The following is a 19,401-nucleotide window of genomic DNA, read 5'->3' on the forward strand; positions in this document are numbered from 1 at the left end:
TTTTTTTTCTTGTTTTATTTGTTTGTTTGTTTTTATTAATAATTTTATTTTTTTAATGGGGTGACATCAATAAATCAGGATACATATATTCAAAGATAACAAGTCCAGGTTATCTTGTCGTTCAATTATGTTGCATACCCACCACCCAAAGTCAGATTGTCCTCTGTCACCTTCTATCTTGTTTTCTTTGTGCCCCTCCCCACCCCCTTTCCCTCTCCCTTTCCCCCCTCCCCCCGTAACCACCACACTCTTATCAATGTCTCTTAGTTTCACTATTATGTCCCGCCTACGTATGGAATAATACAGTTCCTGGTTTTTTCTGATTTACTTATTTCGCTTCGTATCATGTTATCAAGATCCCACCATTTTGCTGTAAATGTTCCAATGTCATCATTTCTTATGGCTGAGTAGTATTCCATAGTGTATATGTGCCACATCTTCTTTATCCAGTCATCTATTGACGGGCTTTTTGGTTGTTTCCATGCCCTGGCCACTGTGAACAATGCTGCAATGAACATGGGGCTGCATGTGTCTTTACGTATCAATGTTTCTCTCTACTGGGTATATACCCCATCTTAGATTTTTATCCTGTTTTGGAGCTGCTCAGTGTCACATACTCTGCCTTCTAGTGAAATGACTCAGGCTCAGTTTCCGCAGGATCCAGAGAGTTTAAAATGACTCAGGTCAGGGACAGGTTAGTGAGAGGAGATGGGATTTCAGCTGGGACTCTAACGTACTGGAATTTGTCAACAGATCATCAGCTATTCCATGTTGGATGGGAGGAAAGGGTCAGTATTACCAAGATCCCCTGACCCCCCCCCACACACACACACACACTGCCTTTAGAGATCAATCTGAATAAAATATTCACTCTCAAGTTTTATGTAATTTTTTGATGCCACTTGGTTTAAAGTTCATCATTTTAGAACAGCCAGGTACAGTTGCAACGCCTGCCGACTCCATCCGATGAGTTCCTGGAGAAGAAAAGGCTACCTTTGATTCTACTGCTCTAAATTCTCGTATTTTAGTTTACAGTCCTATGCAAAAACCAAACTATCTTACCGAACTCTTTATTTTATACAAAAGTCTGCATTGCATTTTTGCTCATCTAAATACTGATCATGAATTATTTGACCTTCAAACACCTTACAATTGAACGTGGGAAGTTCCAAGTCCATCATTTACATAAGAAATATGACCATTTTTCAGATGAATCCATCCGTAAAGAAGGTGGTTTTCCACAACAGCTTATCTGCTGGTACAGGTTTCACAGGACTTTGTACAACGTAATTATAAGATAAAGTATTAGTCATGGAAATCATTACCAAAGCAGGAAGTTCATCTTCAAAAAGACAAATCTTTTATTCCGTGCCTTCTCTTACTATCAATCAGATTGCCCACTCTTTTTTTCAGTTACATTTGACATCCAATATTATTTTATCTCAGTCTCAGGTGTACAGCACAACGGTTAGACATTTATATAGTTTATGAAGTGGCCCTAGTAAGCCTAGTGCCCACCTGGCCCGGTACATAGTTATTGCAGTGTTACTGACTGGATTTCCCACGTTGTTCCCTATGTCTCTGTGACTGCTCTGTAACTACCAATCTGTCCTTCTTAATCCCTTCACCTCTGTCACCCAGACCCCTCCCCTCTGGCATCGATGAGTCTGTTCTCTGTATCTATGAGTCCGTTTCGATTTTGTTTGATTATTTTGTCCTTTAGATTCCACGTATAAGTGAAATCACAGGGTATTTGTCTGACTTACTCCACTTAGCATAACACCCTCTAGGTTCATGCATGTTGTCACAAATGGCCAGACTTCATTCTTTCTATGGCCGAGTGGTACTCCTTGTGTACATGCACTACATCTTCCTTAGCCGTTCACGTACCATTGGGCACTGAGGTGGCTTCCATATCTTGACTATTATAAATAATGCTGCCATGAACTCAGGGGTATGTATATCTTTTCAAATTAATGTTTTGGATCTCTTCAGATAAATACCCGGAAGGAGAATTGCTGGATTGTAAGATAGTTCTGTTTTTAATTTTTCTGAGTTCGCACAATCTTCAAAGCGCATCTCACTAAATTATGGGTGGGCTGGCTTGGGAACCCCGTGGTTTTCAGCGCTAACACGTGAGCTTGTCCTACAGCTGGATATAGCTTCGCAGAAAACAGGTGAAGTCATAGCGTAATGCGGGAACTCCCCTAGTATAAGGAACTGCACGTTGTGGGAAGGAGAGTTGCAAAAAGAAAATGGATTTAAAAACCAAAACCATACGAAGGTTGCTAAAGAAAAATCTCTACTGACGAACGTCGTTTAGAAAACTTACAGTGTCACTTAGGCTTCATCTTCTTCTTCCCAAGCCAGGAAGGCTGGCTTCACTTCTCTTGTGTTACTGTATACCTCATAAATCTCCTAAATTGCTCTGAGATATTTTTAGACCACGATATGCCATAAGCAGTCTTTTCAAGCATGCATCTTACTTAGTCAGCTTTTGGGCTTCCAAACAGTATGTTTTATAGTATTTGCCTTCTTCCTCGCTTCTTGTCAGATAATGGAGTGGAGACATGATAGGTTTTACTGATACAATTTCGAAAGAATTCCTGATTAAATATTTTCTACCTGTTTTAAAACGAGGTCTGAGAAACAAAGAAAAACAAAACAAAACAAAAAAATGTTGGTCATAATGTGGCTCCAAGTTCTAATGGGCTTGAAAAATGGTATTTGTAGAGACGAGAATATAAACTAGCTCTAAGCCACGGTGGTGAATGTGGGGTTCTCTTATCTTTTACTTTGATTTCTTTTCTCAGATAAATAATTCAGAGCGTTTCAAAGCATTTCTTCTTTCTTTGAATGCTCGGCATTTTAGCGGTGCTCACACCAGCATGGATAGGAGCTCTCTTCTGGGGCTTGTCCATCTATTTGAGAGTATCTGGGGCCACTTAGGATCCATTTAACTTCAGACTTGTTTACAGTACTTTGCATTGTTATGATTTATCGCTAAAACCACTGGCTCTAGGGCAGGCAAGCTTATGCAGTGAGCTCATTTTATTTCTTAATTCGCACATGCGGAGCTGGAGGTCTGCATGTTTTCCTATTTATTTTAATTCATCAGTTCTCAGGTAACTCTTAAATCCTGATTTTGCATTTACAGACAAAACCCTCAGCATGCAGTAATGTCCACATTCACTTGGGTGTTTTTAATTATCCTCATTTCACTTAAACCCTGATGGCTTTGAAACAGAAAAGTGGGTAATTGCTACAGCCTAACCATAAAGACTTTTATAGAAGTATAAAGATTTAATAGAATTATTTTTAAATACCTACCATTCATTGATCATGCATTATGCTACATCAAACACTATGCTAATTACTTTACAGATAGTGTTTTCATTTCATCTTTTAACAGACCTGTGAGATGGAAATGATTTTTATCTTGTATAAGTTACGGATGAGGAAATGAACACTTAGATTAAGTAACTTAGTCCAGATGACATACACTTCAGGAAGAAGCCAGGATGCAAACCCAGTTCTGTCTGATTGCGAAGTCCACGTTCTGCAAAGCTAAACCGGAGCTCCCTGGTCTGTTTGTTTTTGAAAGTCAGCGAGCCCTTTTTTAAACCCCAAACAAAAATGCTCATGGAAGGCCAGTTTGTAACACTAAATAAATTGCTACAAGAAAGTGTTGGAGCCCTGGCCGGTTGGCTCAGTGGTGGAGCGTCGGCCTGGCGTGCGGAAGTCCCAGGTTCGATTCCCAGCCAGGGCACACAGGAGAGGCGCCCATCTGCTTCTCCACCCCTCCCCCTTTCCTTCCTGTCTGTCTCTCTCTTCCCCTCCCGCAGCCGAGGCTCCATTGGAGCAAAAGATGGCCCGGGCGCTGGGGATGGCTCCTTGGCCTCTGCCCCAGGCGCTAGGCTCTGGTCGTAACATAGCGAAGCCCCGGATGGGCAGAGCATCGCCCCCTGGTGGGCATGCCGGGTGGATCCCGGTTGGGCGCATGCGGGAGTCTGTCTGACTGCCTCCCCATTTCCGGCTTCAGAGAAATACAAAAAATAAAAATAAAAATAAAATAAAAAAAAAAGAAAGTGTTGGAGGCAGAGGGAGGGTGGAGGGAAGCCCCCGCCAAGCCCCCTGCCACGGCGGTATCCAGTATCCGTTGGTTTCCATGGTCCCCTATAGCCCGCAAAGCATAGTTTGAAAACCCCGGCACTTGACTCGCTGCTTTCCCCCAAAGCAACTCTAAAGTCCTGGGTCCTTCGTGTCATAAGTAGAGATTCCAGTGGTCAGCACAAGAGGATGACAGGTTTTAAAGAGAGCCCTGTGAGCCCTGGCTGGTTGGCTCAGTGGACAGAGTGTCAACCTGGTGTGCAGACGGTCCAGTTCAATCCCTGGATCAGGGCACACAGGAGAAGCAACCATCTACTTCTCTTCCCCTCCCTCTCCCCCTTCTCTCCTTCTTTTCCTCCCACAGCCAGGGGCTCGGCTGATCTGAACATTGGCCTCAGGTGCTCAGGATAGCTCAATTGGTCTGAGCATCAGCCCTTGACAGGGGTTGCTCAGTGGATCCCGGTCAGGGTGCATGTGAGAGTCTGTCTCTCTATCTCCCCTCCTCTCACTTAAAAATTTAAAAAAAAAAATGTTTAAAAAAAGAAAATAGCCTGACCTATGGTGGCGCAGTGGGTAAAGCGTCGACCTGGAACGCTGAGGTCGCCAGTTCAAAACCTTGGGCTTGCCCGGTCAAGGTACATATGGGAGTTGATGCTTCCTGCTCCTCCCCCCTTTCTTTCTCTCTCTTTCTCTCTCTAAAAAGAATAAATAAAAATAAATTTTTAACCAAAAAAAAAAAGAAAAGAATAAAATAAAGAGAACTCTACGGAATTAACTATCTAACAGCATAGTGGTTAGAAATCCAGGCTCTCTTGTCAGAATGTTTGGGTTCAGTTTCTGGCTGTGACACTCACAAGCTGAATGTATTTAAACAATTCGTCCTTTAGTTTGCTCACCGGTAGAGTGCAGTTAAGGGGAGCACCAATGTCACAAGGATGTGGAAGGCATTCAGTGAATCCATAAGCCAAGTGGATAGGACAGGGTCTGGCCCTGGGGAAGTACTCAGAGAACATCGCTGTGTGTTCTCCCCGGTTCGGCCCCGTCAGTGCCGCTGGGAGCCCGTCCGCCCCCACACACCGCCAGAACAGGCGGAGTGCGGAGCGGTCCAGGGGACGGCCCCGTGCTTTGTGCATTTCCGCTGCCCCACTCCATTCAGCCAGCCCCTTTCCGCCATACTGATGATCTGGACTGATGATGAGTTGGTGCTAACATTTTTTTTTTCATGTAAATATATTTGATTCCAATGTATTTATTCTCTAGTTTCATGTTTTTAAACTGGTATGTTTAATATACTTTTAATAAACTTGTCCACATAACACTTTCATCGTCGCAACTCTTCACATGAATCAGAGCTGAAAATAGAGGACGCTATAGGCAGATAAAATGGGGAGAGAAGGGAGAAAAAGAGAGAAGGAGGGTGGAAGGAAGGAAAGAAGGAGAGAGACAGAGGAAGGCAGGAGAAAGTAGGAAAGCAAACGAGATGAAGGGAAGGCACCCTGGTACCAGGACTCTATTCGCATTTGGGTTGTGGGTATTCACGCTCGTCAGGAGATAATCACCGCTGCTCTGACAGAGCACAGCGAGCAACCACGGGAACTTTGCAGACCGGTACTGTTTTCTAAGCGCCTTTCCTTGGGGGGCTCTGTGAGCGTATCTCCGTAAGTTTTTTTTTTTTTTTTTTTTTTTTTTGTATTTTTCCGAAGCTGGAAACGGGGAGAGACAGACAGACTCCCGCATGCGCCCGACCGGGATCCACCCGGCACGCCCACCAGGGGCGACGCTCTGCCCACCAGGGGGCGATGCTCTGCCCCTCCGGGGCGTCGCTCTGCCACGACCAGAGCCACTCTAGCGCCTGGGGCAGAGGCCAAGGAGCCATCCCCAGCGCCCGGGCCATCCTTGCTCCAATGGAGCCTTGGCTACAGGAGGGGAAGAGAGAGACAGAGAGGAAGGAGGGGAGGGGGTGGAGAAGCAAAATGGGCGCCTCTCCTATGTGCCCTGGCCAGGAATCGAACCCGGGTCCCCCGCATGCCAGGCCGACACTCTACCGCTGAGCCAACCGGCCAGGGCCAAGTTTTTTTTTTAAAAGATGGGGCCATCTTTTATTGCTAGAGGCAATGCAACCCTTTTACTTATTTTGGCCCAGTGGGGTCTGAACCGTTGACTTGCTTGCTGCTCAAACAGATGTGACTGCACGCCGGGATACATAGGCGAGCACTGCGACGTGGACTTCGACGACTGCCAAGACAACAAGTGTAAAAACGGAGCCCGCTGCACGGACGCGGTGAACGGCTACACCTGCGTCTGCCCCGACGGCTACAGGTAAGAGGAGAGGTATACACCTGTGTGTAGAGGTAGGTCTCACAAGATTCAGTTCACACTGGCAATCAAGTGAAATCTAATCAACACATTCCTTTTTTTTTTTTTTTTTTTCTTTAAGTGGCTTGTTCTGTGAATTTTCTCCACCCATGGTCCTCCCTCGAACCAGCCCTTGTGATAATTTCGACTGTCAGAATGGAGCTCAGTGCATCATCAGAATAAACGAGCCAATATGCCAGTGTTTGCCTGGCTACCAGGGAGAGAAATGTGAAAAATTGGTTAGCGTGAATTTTGTAAATAAGGAGTCCTATCTTCAAATCCCTTCGGCCAAAGTTCGGCCTCAGACGAACATCTCACTTCAGGTAAACTTTCTCCCTCTAGCTGCAAGAGCCTGACCTCATTGTAAGCCACATTTAGCTTTAAAGCGTAAGCATTCATGGTGGTTTGTGAGCAACGTTATTTTTTACGTAGACAGTTACAGACTGCAGAACACAATGACAGACAGCACCCCTTGGATGAAATCTTCAGTCTCCTCTCCATCATTTGTGTTTTTCCAAACTATATAAATGGGAACCAGGTATTTGTATTCATTGCTTGTTTGAAAATTTCAAAACGAAACAGCCATCCACAGTAAATATATATATATCTCTTTGTTTTGTGCTTGGCTAAAGGCTTTTTATTCGTTTATTTTTATGACTGTCAGTTCAGGCTTGCACAGGGGGAGGCTTTTCTCGGAGAACCTGCCGCTGAACAGAGTGCAGGTAGGATGGGACGCACTTTGTCACAATATTCCGCGTGTGTCTTTTAACTTTTCAACCCAAACCTTTGCGAATAGACACAGAATTAACAAACTCAGATTCACTGTTAGTCTTTCCACCAAGTCACCTTGTTTGTCCCTTAGAGTCAGTGATTCAGATCCCTATCAACAAGGTTAGACGAGAAAGGTCATAGATTATAGGTGACGTGGAGCAGAAGGGAGCTGCGTGTTTGTTTACCTGGTAAACGAACTGTCTGGATAGGATTGAGTTTAAATGGGTGTAGCCCCTTTCTTGTGGACCCCACTCTGTATTCGGTTCATCCTGGCACTCAGGAGAAATGGACGCTGCAAGGCAGGAACCTTCCTGTTAAAAGGCCTGTCTCTCTGCCTTCCAACATTTGCCACACTGCGTTGTACCCAGTATGATTTGGGCTTAAATAATGACTTTTACAGAACGGATTCTTCAAAAGCTGAAAAGAGACAAAAAATGGAAGGAAGGAAGGAAGGAAGGAAGGAAGGAAGGAAGGAAGGAAGGGGAAGGAAGGAGGGAGGGAGGGAAGGAAGGAAGGAAGGAAGGAAGGAAGGAAGGAAGGAAGGAAGGAAGGAAGGAAGGAAGGAAGGAAGGAAGGAAGGAAGGCGAAAGAGAGAGAGAGAGAAAGAAAGAAAAAGAAAGAAAGAAAGAAAGAAAGAAAGAAAGAAAGAAAGAAAAAGAAAGAAAGAGAAAGGAAGGAAGGATAAGAAAACAGATTTTCTTCCTTTTATGCCATTACTAGAAAGAATTTGTTTTTTTGTTTTTTTGTTTTTTATGAAATGTGAAAATCAGTCATGCTCATTGCAGTCACATTGCACACACGTCATAAATAAGCCCATCACAGAAGCAACACGAGCCGGTCAGTGAAAAGCTCCAGAAAAGAAACTTCTAAGCACATCTAGTGGTGTTTTGCTTAAGTGTGTGTTATTGTTCTTTTTTAGCAGAACAGACACCTGACCATTTTAGTCCTGATGAGGTTTTATCATTCTCCGCTGAGAAAATAGAGTTTGCAACCTAAGGAGGGAAAGCTTGATTTACTTTAAATACCGTGTATTCTAATGATGTGTAAACTATTTTTCAACTTTAATTTCCTGAAGTATAAATTATGTATGTAAATTCCTTGTTTTTGCATATTTTATGGGACATGCATCTTTAAGCTTTGTCATTGCCGATATGTATAGAAAGAATAAAAATACGTTTATGACTGTAATAAAAAAAACCCATAGTTTTTGAAGTTCTTTAGGAATTTATTTGCAGTGTGCATTAGTGTTTTCTCACAGCCAAACGGAAAAAATAAACCATAGCAAAAGCCCTTCCTGAAGCGGCAGTCTTGTTTCTTGTTGATGAATGATGTTTGGATGACTGTACATCCTACTAATAGACGAGTTCTTCCTCCTAGATTGCTACAGACGAAGACAGTGGAATCCTCCTGTATAAGGGGGACAAAGACCATATCGCCGTCGAACTCTACCGGGGACGTGTCCGTGCCAGCTACGACACCGGCTCTCACCCAGCTTCTGCCATTTACAGGTGACGGTCTCTCGGTTACTGGTCAAGGTGAAAACAACTGTTTACTGAAGAACTGCTTCTGTTGTTTGTCATGGGCCGGGGAGGGAATAAACTGGTGACAGCAGCCCCTGGCATAAGTGTGTTGGGGGCCTGGCAGGAGCAGAGGGCCTACTCCAGTTGGATAATGGCAGGAGAAACTTATAACAAGACTGCAGCCCCCCACCCAGCCCCACGCTGCCCGAAAGTGGAGCGTTCCTGCAAAACCTTCCATAAACCGAAACGGAGTATGGCAGAAAAGTGATTACCTGAGGACGCACCTGCTTAACAGATGCACCAAATACACCCAGGGTGAGCACAGGTGCTCGCCGACACAGTTCAAGGCTAGCGTGGCCGGATGCCAAGAGGCCGAGTGAGCTTCCGGGGGCAGGAGCGTGGTGGTGACAGTCTTGCTGCACTGGGTGCACGCTGCTTCTGTTTCTGAAGCTCACTGGAAAACAAATGCTATTTTTTGCTCAACGAAAAACAAGAGTTATCTGCAAATCCCTTCGGACAGATTCCTTTAGTTGGGGAAAGCAATACAGTGTAGTATCTTTTGTAAAAGCAAACGGATGATAAAGTGAACTTCCGAAAAGTAGGGCGTAGGTGTATTGACAGGGCTGGGTAGGGATAGCATATTAACCTGGGGCTAGAAACCAGGGACGCGGCCCCCACCCAGATGCTTGAGGGGCTGGGAGGAGAAAGCAGTGACAGAAACCCAGGCCCTGAAGGGGAACTGTGGAGAGGGCTGCTGGACAGGAGCTGGACCTGCAATGGAGTCTGCACCTAGGGAAGGAAGCAGGGTTTTAAAGACAGGGCCTCGCTGTCCTTCCAACGGTCTCCTACCCAGTGCTCCCTTTTGCCCAAATCAGATGCCTGAACACAATGAGTCTACTGGTCTCAGTAACGGGCTCAGAGCAGGGTGACGACCCGTGCAGAGTAGCTCTAGAGAGACAACTGCAAGGGAAGCTCGCTCAGCACAGGGAGTAACTTAAAATTAATTCACGCAACACCTATTGATGGAGCAGCCCCTACGTGCCGGGCCCTGTTCTAAACTTTCAGAAACAAAACCCTTGCCGGGAGAGAGTTTCCATGTAATAAACCAGGGGTCCCCAAACTTTTTACACAGGGGACCAGTTCACTGTCCCTCAGACTGTTGGAGGGCCGGACTATAAAAAAAACTATGAATAAATCCCTATGCACACTGCACATATCTTATTTTAAAGTAAAAAAACAAAACGGGAACAAATACAATATTTAAAATAAAGAACAAGTAAATTTAAATCAACAAACTGACCAGTATTTCAATGGGAACTATGCTCCTCTCACTGACCACCAATGAAAGAAGTGCTCCTTCTGGAAGTGTGGTGGGGGCCGGATAAATGGCCTCAGGGGGCCGCATGCGGCCTGCGGGCCATAGTTTGGGGACCCCTGTAATAAACCAATGGATGCATACAGTATGCAATAGGTAACCTTATCATTCATTTTGGAAGTTTTCTTTTTCCAATAATATAATGATATTGATGATGTATTGGCGACGTGAAAGGGTTTGTCTTCGTGGGGTATAGATTTTGCTGGAAGCGAGCTTTTTGCATAAGCCCCTTATCTTCATAGCCCCTCTGTTGGGCCCCAACACTAACTTCTCCTGCAGAGAAGTTACCCAGTCCATTTCTTCACATGTAGAAATGGAGTAGGCTCTTCTTAAAGTCATCTGCGGTCAGTCTTTCCCGGCAGGTAACTGAAATGAACTGAACAGGTCAGACGAAAGAAAAGAATATGTTCTCATTCTGTTCTTTTTGAACAGATCTAGCTTCTCAGAGACCTATTCCTCTATTACAAATAGAGGATTGGTGTTGGCACTATAATAGGAGTGGTTGCGACTGTAATCTTCATCCAAACAAGAATAGACTAACATCTATTCAGTTCTCCCTGAATGCCGCCATATGAAAATGCGGGTTTGCTAGAATTCCAGCTTTTTCTAGCAAAGGCAGAAGTCAGGATTTTTTTTTAACTATATACTTTTCCCTCCTTTACATGTTGACTCACATTATTTAAAAATAGCATTTGTGGTGAGCATAAGGCATCTCTCAGCCAGAAAAGCTTGGCAGCAAATCTGTGGCCATTGATTAGGACTAAGTGGAGATACTGACCTCTGTATTGTTGATACTATTCTTATATATGTATATATGTCAATGTGCTTTGAAAGCCTTCACATCCTATTTGAACCTTCATAAAAGGTCCAGGGAAGTCGATGCCAGTTGTAACCATAAATGGAATCTTTTTGGTGGTGAGCTAACCCACTTGGGAATAGGTACAGCATGGAAACAAACACATAATTATTGGTTTCCAAGTGGAATGCAATCGTCATTTCATCTCCCAATGGTAATGAATTAGTGCCAACATTGTAGATATTGTCGGCCTTAAATCATACTGCTTCAATTTGATGCAGCCCATAAAAAAGATTTCAGAATATTGATTTTGTGGTTCATTTTTAGGGGTTGACTTTTTTTGTTGTTTTATTTCATGCAATGAAACAGCAGAGAACTTTCAGAAACCATAATAAAGTTTCTTGAGGTCAGTTTATTAAAGCTAGTATTCACAACAAAAAAAAATATACTTAAAGCATTTCTCGATAAGTTGTAAAAGCCCAGATAATTATATCCAAATGAGGACTTACTATAAAGAGCTTACTTTGAGTTTCTGTTCGTTACCATTTTTGCCTAGCAAACAATAGACCCTGTGGCATTTATAAAAAATAAAATAATACGACGTGGTACACGTTTCAATATGAACCAGAAGTCTAGAAAGCATAGCTTTTAACTATTTCTTGCTCTTTAGTTTGTGGTGCAGCAATCAAGAAAAGTTATTACATATTTTAAAGGAAAAGAAAAGAAGGAACAATGACCTAGAATTCACATAGATGATAGTTTGATTAATTGATGATTAATATGGATTATATCTATATATAATATGAATATATTAATATTCCAATTTGGAAGAGAAAAGTGCTTTCGTGAAGTCAAGACCATAGAAAAACCATTATTTCAACACACTAGGAAAATATAGTATTTGACATGTAAGAATCACAGTGGCTAAAATGAGTGTTCAAATCTAGGCTTGGCCAGTTACTAGGATATGACTCAGGCAAGGGATTTAATTTTCTGTGCCTCAGAATTTATTTCTGTAAATAACAACATAGCACCTACACCATAAGGTCTCTCAGAATATCGACTGCAAACTCAACTCTGTCCTCACTCCTCACTCACATCGTCATCATTCTAAACTACCTTCTAGTAATACAGGAAAATTGTTCTGGTATCGTTTTCTGAAATTCAGCAGAGGAGTTGAAGGTGTACCCTCAGTCCTTCTTAACACCAGAAATACAGCTTGTTTACAATTTTTGAGAAGAGCATTTTGGAAATATCTATCGAAATTACCCATAGATTCCCTCTCTAACCCATAAAATCCCTCTTCTGGAAATTGACCCTACAGCTATAGCCAAAGACGTAGAAATAACATGTGCATAGGATAATTCGCCATGGCATTGTTGTAAAACCAAAGGTTAAGTAGTAACCCAAGTTTCTATCTAAATAAACTATGTGTGGTACACCCACTAAATGGAATGTACTCTTAAAAAAGATGAAGAGAAAGGAGGGAGAGCATGAGGGGGTTCTCTGTGTGTTATACTGAAAGATATCCAACGTGTATTGCTCAGTTCAAAATAAATAAATAAGGCAGACCAGAGTCAAACATAGGTAATGCTTTTGTATTTTTTATCTCCATATATTTGCATAAAGACAAACAAGGGATAGAGAAGAAAGAATTGGGTGTAAGCAAGACTTGTCTATGAATACTGTGTTCTGTCACTTCTATTTTGAACCATTTGAATGTCATTATCACTCAAAATGGAAACTGAAATAGGCCCTGGCTGGTTGGCTCAGCAGTAGAGTGTCGGCCTGGCGTGTGGAAGTCCCAGGTTTGATTCTCGGTCAGGGCACTCAGGAGAAGCAACCATCTTCTTCTCCACCTCTCCTCCTCCCCTCTTTTTCTCTTTCTTTCTCTCTCTTCCACTCCCGCAGCCATGGCTTAATTGGAGTGAGTTGGCTCCAAGTGCTAAGGATGACTCCATGGCCTCACCTCAGGCACTAAAATAGCTCAGTTACCAAGCAACGGAGCAGCGGCCTCAGCTGGGCAGAGCATTGCTCAGTAAGGGGCTTGCTGGGTGGATCCCTGTCAAGGCGCATGCAGGAGTCTGTCTTAACCTCCCCATTTCTCATTTAATTAAAAAGAATTAAAAAGAAAAGACAAAAAGGAAACTGAAGTAATGAAAAAGAGCAGGTTCCCTAAAGACAGTCTTCCTTGACTCGGGACTCAGCTCTGCCATCTATTAACTGTGTGTCTTGAGCAAATGGAGTAAGCTCTCTGGGCCCCACCTGGTAAATGGTTGTAACATATCATAGTTCCATCCTTATGGACCTGTATTAAGGATTTTATCATTTGAAACATGTAAAATATTTAGAACAAATAATAAAAATGATAGCTATTGGGATTGTAATTTCAGAATGTCCAAAACTTAAATCCATTTCCTTTGCTTCACCTAAACCTGGGTCCCTGTCATCTCCCTGATTTCATTGAGATGTAGTGCCAATTTCTCAGGCATTATAGGCGGAGGGGAGTTATGCTTCATCTTTTTCTTCTCTTCACCTTCAACTTGAAATTTGTCCCAAGTCTTAACTCTGCTTCTCCTAATTGTCTGGCATTTCTCCAGGTGCTTCTGACCTTGCTCGGGCACTACCAGAATGTGAACTGTGATGAAAGGTATTCTTTCCGCGTCCTTAGAGCAAAACCTGTGCGTGACACTGTTGCTCAATACAGAGTTTGCTGGGGGAAATTAAATTGAAGATTTTTAAATCTTAATGCGTTTTCCCTTTACTTCACATTAGAAAAGTACACTACACTACTGTCCTTAAAGGAGCTATTTTTATTTGTTCTTACCTCAGGGAATTTGTTCCGTTTAAGTTCAGTTTAATTGCATAATTTCACATTATAAAAGATGACTTTGGTAAACTCTTTTTATGCATTATTTAATGTGCTATTGAAGCATCGCATACAGGAATAATTTTCTACAACAGGTGCATGGTTTTTTTTCAGCATTGATGGAAACGGATTTTACTTTAGTAAAATAAAATCTGACAAAATTAGGGGAAAATAATCACATTAAGTTATTGATTCTGTAGGATTTTTTTTGGAGGGGGTTTGTTTGTTTTAGAAAAGTGTCATTTAAGACATCAGTTACTGTCTCGAATCTGTATGAGAACCATTATCTCATAGAATTATGTCTAGAGGGAACAGTTAAAATAGCATTAAGAAAACCCAAGATGGAGTGATTATTCCTTTTCCCAGTAGAACTATAGTGGCATGCACAGTTTCTCATTTTATTTCTTACATCTGACTTCAAAAGGTTGTGGTTTCTTGTAGACATGCTTACTGCTAACAGGGCCAGACCTGCAGGCTGTGGGGTGGAGCAATTGTTTTCAAATAGTGTACATCAGAATCACCTGAAAGGTGTCCGAAAGTATAGGTTACGGGCCTCCACCTCTAGTTTCTGATTCAAATCTCAGCTAGACCTTCAGATTTTGTTTCTGTTAGTTCCCAGACAATGCTCTGCTCCAGGGTCTGCAACTTCAGAACCACTTCTATAACAGGAATTTATTTGAGCTGTGCTCTGAGAGCGCTGGGTGTGTGTGCATCTCATATCCAAGTCCTATGACATCATGCTTCATGTTGGCCTTGGAACCAGCCATATTGGGAGTACTTCCATCACAGAAATCAGCAAAAATCTAGGCTCTTTTTTTCTTGTTTTAGAGAGCCAATTATTGAACACTTGCCAGCCCCCTGCTGTCTCAGGGATCTAATCAGCAACAACAGCAATGACATAAACTGCCTAAGAAGTGAATGAACATAGAATATCGCGTATGTGCCTAACTTTTAAACTGCTTAGAGAAGAGCATCAAAAGGGACTTGGCAGTAGTGCCATGAATGAGTGAGTGAGTGAATGAATGGATGAGCTTAAAGCTGGTATCAGCAGTGGTGCCTCAGACAGGAACGGAGTGACTCGTTTTATTTCTCTAGTAGGTTATAATTGATTGCCTTCCAAAGTGACTTTGTTTTCATCTAGATAGTAAAAAAATTTTTTAAAATTAATAAAAATCGTAAGCTTCTTTCTTTAGATTCAAATTAATGTCATTTCCCAATAAACTGCTTCTTTGGAAATATAGTCAACTACTATTTAGACACTAGGAAATCAGAGAACTGTCTTCCAGAAGCGCAGGACTGCACCATGCTAATCGGCTTTGTTATTTAGGGAACGTGCACACGTTCAGGGGAATTTCCTACTCTGACTCTTAGGCTTGGTTAACTACACAGCCTCTGAGTTATGCAATTTACAGACTTAGATTAAAAATAATAATAGCCTGACCTGGTGGTGGCGCAGTGGATAGAGCATCGGACTGGGATGCGGAAGGACCCAGGTTCGAGACCCCAAGGTCGCCAGCTTGAGTGCGGGCTCATCTGGTTTGAGCAAGGCTCACCAGCTTGGACCCAAGGTCACTGGCTCCAGCAAGGGGTTGCTCGGTCTGCTGAAGGCCCGCGGTCAAAGCACATGTGAGAAAGCAATCAATGAACAACTAGGTGTTGCAACGCACAATGAAAAACTAATGATTGATGCTTCTCTCTCTTCGTTCCTGTCTGTCTGTCCCTATCTATCCCTCTCTCTGACTAACTCTCTGTAAAAAAAAAAAAAAAAGTAATAATAATACTGAATTGGGTCTCATTGGATAAACAGAATCAATACGGTCTTCTCGTTTCCAAAGTAAGACTCAGCCCTTCCGGATACATACTGTTTGGGAAGACACCACGGCTGACCAGTTTTATAACTTTGAGCCCATTACTTCCCTTCTCTGTGCTTACATTTTCTAATGTGAGCAGCTGGAATTAGATCTGTTTGGGAGAGTTGGGCATAACAAGTGTAAAGCTCCTAGTTTAGTGCTAGGCACAGAGTAGGCTCACAATAATTGGTAAAGATGGTGGTTTATAGATGCTCTTCATGCTCGACTACCCGGGTACTGAAGAATCAGTACTCAAGTGCAAATGTTATTGTCTTACATGTGATTCTTACTGTATGCGGGAGTCACTTTTTTATTTTAGTGTATTTTAATTAGAAAATTTGCTTCCAAAATACTGATTGAAATATAACATTGCTTGATAAACTCATTATTTTATAAAATGTGCTTGTGAAAACTCTTATACATATACACAAATCCTGTAATCCCAGTTGGTCTCCTATTCCTTTTTTTTTTGCATGTCACTAACCCCATGACTGACTATGCCATAGGAGGCCAGTCGGTGAAGAAGGTCAGCAGTTCACTCTTCGAGGACTCCAGCACACTAAGGCAGTAGCTGATACCCATTCCTTTTGACTTAAAGAGAAAGTCAGGAAAATTTTTTATTACCATCCTACTTCACAGCTAAAGTGTCTTCAACCCAGAGATACCAAAATGAGGTGACCAGCTGAACTTGTCTGGCTCTCGATTCCTCTGCCATTGCACAACATAGGCCAACAGATACTGTAAATGTTTAAGGCAAAAAGCTGGACCTTGCATAAGCAAAATGAACTGTTTATCTTTATTAAGACTGAAATAGCTTGAGACATATGGTTCAGATAGAAAGATAAAGGTCGTTAATGTGTCCTGAATAAAGTAAGAAAATCCGAGACAAGTTAAAGCCTCTCTTCTCTTAAGCCCTTGAGTTTTTAAATTCCTTTTCTGTAGCAGACCACAAGACACACTTGAGTCACTGCTTTGTTCTTGTACATCTGTTTAGAAATTCAAGGGACTGAAATCTCAGGTAACAGGTGAGTGTAGCAAACCTGAATTACATAGTAAAGGTAGTAAATGCAATGTGTGTTTCCAATGGCAAGACTCAACGTTAAGTGGCTCACCTGTGACTTCTGTGAGTCAGCACATGGATGGCTCCCTAGGGAGGAGTGAGAGAGAGTTAATCAATACCTCTCAGAACTCAAAGGACCTTATGCTTTGAGAGCAGGTAGGAGGCGATTCCACTGATAGACAGTAAAATCAATGAAGACTCATTTCTACTGTGTAACAGCTGGTGTGAGGGTCACTGCTTTTATTTCAAAAGGGCGTTCCTGGACATTCCCTTGTTTATCGCATGCTTTACAAGAGAGTATGAAGGACCATTTCAGAATACTCTTAGCTCTGACTTGTTCTCTTGAAACCCGTCCACACAATACCATCTTAGAAAACAATCTAAAAATAGTAATTTCACAATGCTTATCTGTTAAAAGGCCAGAGCGAGACCTTAAATCTGGGGAAATGGAATGGACTTAAGCTCAGTGGTAAATGTTACCAGGTTCTGGAGTGATCAGACCTGATTGACACTTACAGTTTGGGGGAGGAAAACAACCTCATCAGTCTGAACTTGACTTATAACTGGGAAAGTTGAATCCAAACCCACGTGTCGTATCTGTATCCTGTAGATATGTTCTCATAATCTTCAAACTTTCATTATAAGATTATTACGTTCTTTTTTTTACAACCCCTTGATTTTTAGTAAATGTACAAGTTGTGCTAAATGTACAAGTTATGAGACCATCATAACTTGTGGTTGATTTATTTTTGTGTGTATGTGACAGAGACAGAGAGAGGGACAGACAGGGACAGACAGACAGACAGGAAGGACAGAGATGAGAAGCATCAATTCTTCCTTGAGGCTCCTTAGTCTCCTTAGTGGTTCATTGATTGCTTTCTCATATGTGCCTCGAACGGGGTCGGGGGGCTACAGCAGAGCAAGTGACCCCTTGCTCAATCCAGCAACCTTGGGGTCAAGCCAGCAACCTTGGGGTCAAGCCAGTGACTTTGGGGCTCAATCCAGCAACCATGGGATCATGTCTATAATCCCACACTCAAGCTAGCAACCTTGCACTCAAGCTGGTGAGCCCGCACTCAAGCTGGCAAGCTCGGGGTTTCAAATCTTGGTCCTCCAAGTCCCAGTCCGATCCTTTATCCACTGTGCCACTGCATGGTCAAGCTGATTGATTCTTTTTATCATATTAGGACTTTATTCCTAGGCTATTTGCAAGAGAAATAATCTATTAAAAGCCTATTAGTGGTGATAACACATGTTGATTGTATTGTATAAGGTCGTGTGTGTGTGTGTGTGTGTGTGTGTGTGTGTGTGTGTAAAAGTGATACATTATAATTAAAATCGCATACTCTAGAACTAGGCAACCCAACTTCAAACCTGTCTGGCCACTGGCTGTGCCACCTTGAATACCCTAAGTGCCCAAATCTTAGAGTGGATGTGAGTCTTAAATGAGTCATGCATGTAAAGTTCTTAGAAAAGTACCTGGCTCACAGTATGTGCTGCACAGTTCTTCAATCTATTCCTCACATTTTCCTGATGAGGAAGATATAAAGCAGAGAAAAATGACCAGATGTCACTAATCCAGTGCCACACATCTCATGAGACCTAGGACAAGCGGAACAAGATTTATCTCCCAGCATCGCCCTGGCCGGTTGGCTCAGCGGTAGAGCGTCGGCCTGGCGTGCGGGGGACCCGGGTTCGATTCCCGGCCAGGGCACATAGGAGAAGCGCCCATTTGCTTCTCCACCCCCCCTTTCCTCTCTGTCTCTCTCTTCCCCTCCCGCAGCCAAGGCTACATTGGAGCAAAGATGGCCCGGGCGCTGGGGATGGCTCCTTGGCCTCTGCCCCAGGCGCTAGAGTGGCTCTGGTCGCGGCAGAGCGACGCCCCAGAGGGGCAGAGCATCGCCCCCTAGTGGGCAGAGCGTCGCCCCTGGTGGACGTGCCAGGTGGATCCCGGTCGGGCGCATGCGGGAGTCTGTCTGACTGTCTCTCCCCGTGTCCAGCTTCAGAAAAATACAAAAATAAATAAATACATAATATCTCCCAGCATCGTTCCTCACGATATGGCCACAGAAAAATCCAAATTTTTAAATAAAATGCATTTTAATTAAATTTACTGGGGTGACATTGGTCAGTAAAGTTACATAGATTTTAGGTGTACCGTTCCATAACATATCCTCTGTACACCGCCCTGCGTGCTCACCACCGCCAGCCCAGCCGCCATTCATCCCCCTTCACCCTCTTCTAACTGTTGTCTATGTGTATGAGCTTTCTTAAAAAAAATAATTGAAACAGGTTGTCAAAGATTCCATACACATATGGACTTCTTCAACCACTTAAAATAAGTTCTGCAGAATACTTATATTCTTTTCCTGTCTTGTATTGAATTTATTGGGCTGATATTGAGTAATACAGTTATATATGTTTCAAGCGTACAGTGCTGTGTGTGATACATCATCTATATATTGTATTGTGTGTTTACTACCCCAAGTCAAGCAGAATGCTTTATATTGCTGTCAAATCACAAAATCTTTCTATCCCAGGTAGGCAAAAAGAAAAAAAAGAAAAAGATAACATTAGACTTCTGTGCTGAGAACTATACAAAAATGTCAGTACACTTTTCTGTAATTTCCCAGGCTCGACCTATTTGCAAATTTAGATATCAGTGCCTGGAAATGTAAGGAAACACCTTGTATAG

General features: G+C 42.7%; 1 protein-coding gene across 5 annotated transcripts in view; it reads left to right on the top strand.

Moving 5' to 3' along the window:
* Positions 1-19,401, top strand: part of SLIT2 (slit guidance ligand 2) — a 349,041-nt gene that overhangs the window by 320,746 nt on the left and 8,894 nt on the right. For all 5 annotated transcript variants that reach the window (XM_066384206.1, XM_066384207.1, XM_066384204.1 and 2 more), the window contains 3 exons: positions 6,292-6,429; positions 6,548-6,788; positions 8,614-8,744. In XM_066384206.1, the coding sequence (XP_066240303.1) occupies positions 6,292-6,429; positions 6,548-6,788; positions 8,614-8,744 (510 nt within the window). The remainder of the gene's footprint in view (positions 1-6,291; positions 6,430-6,547; positions 6,789-8,613; positions 8,745-19,401) is intronic.

The sequence above is a fragment of the Saccopteryx leptura genome, chromosome 5 (assembly GCF_036850995.1).
Source record: "Saccopteryx leptura isolate mSacLep1 chromosome 5, mSacLep1_pri_phased_curated, whole genome shotgun sequence".
Lineage (NCBI taxonomy): Eukaryota > Metazoa > Chordata > Mammalia > Chiroptera > Emballonuridae > Saccopteryx > Saccopteryx leptura.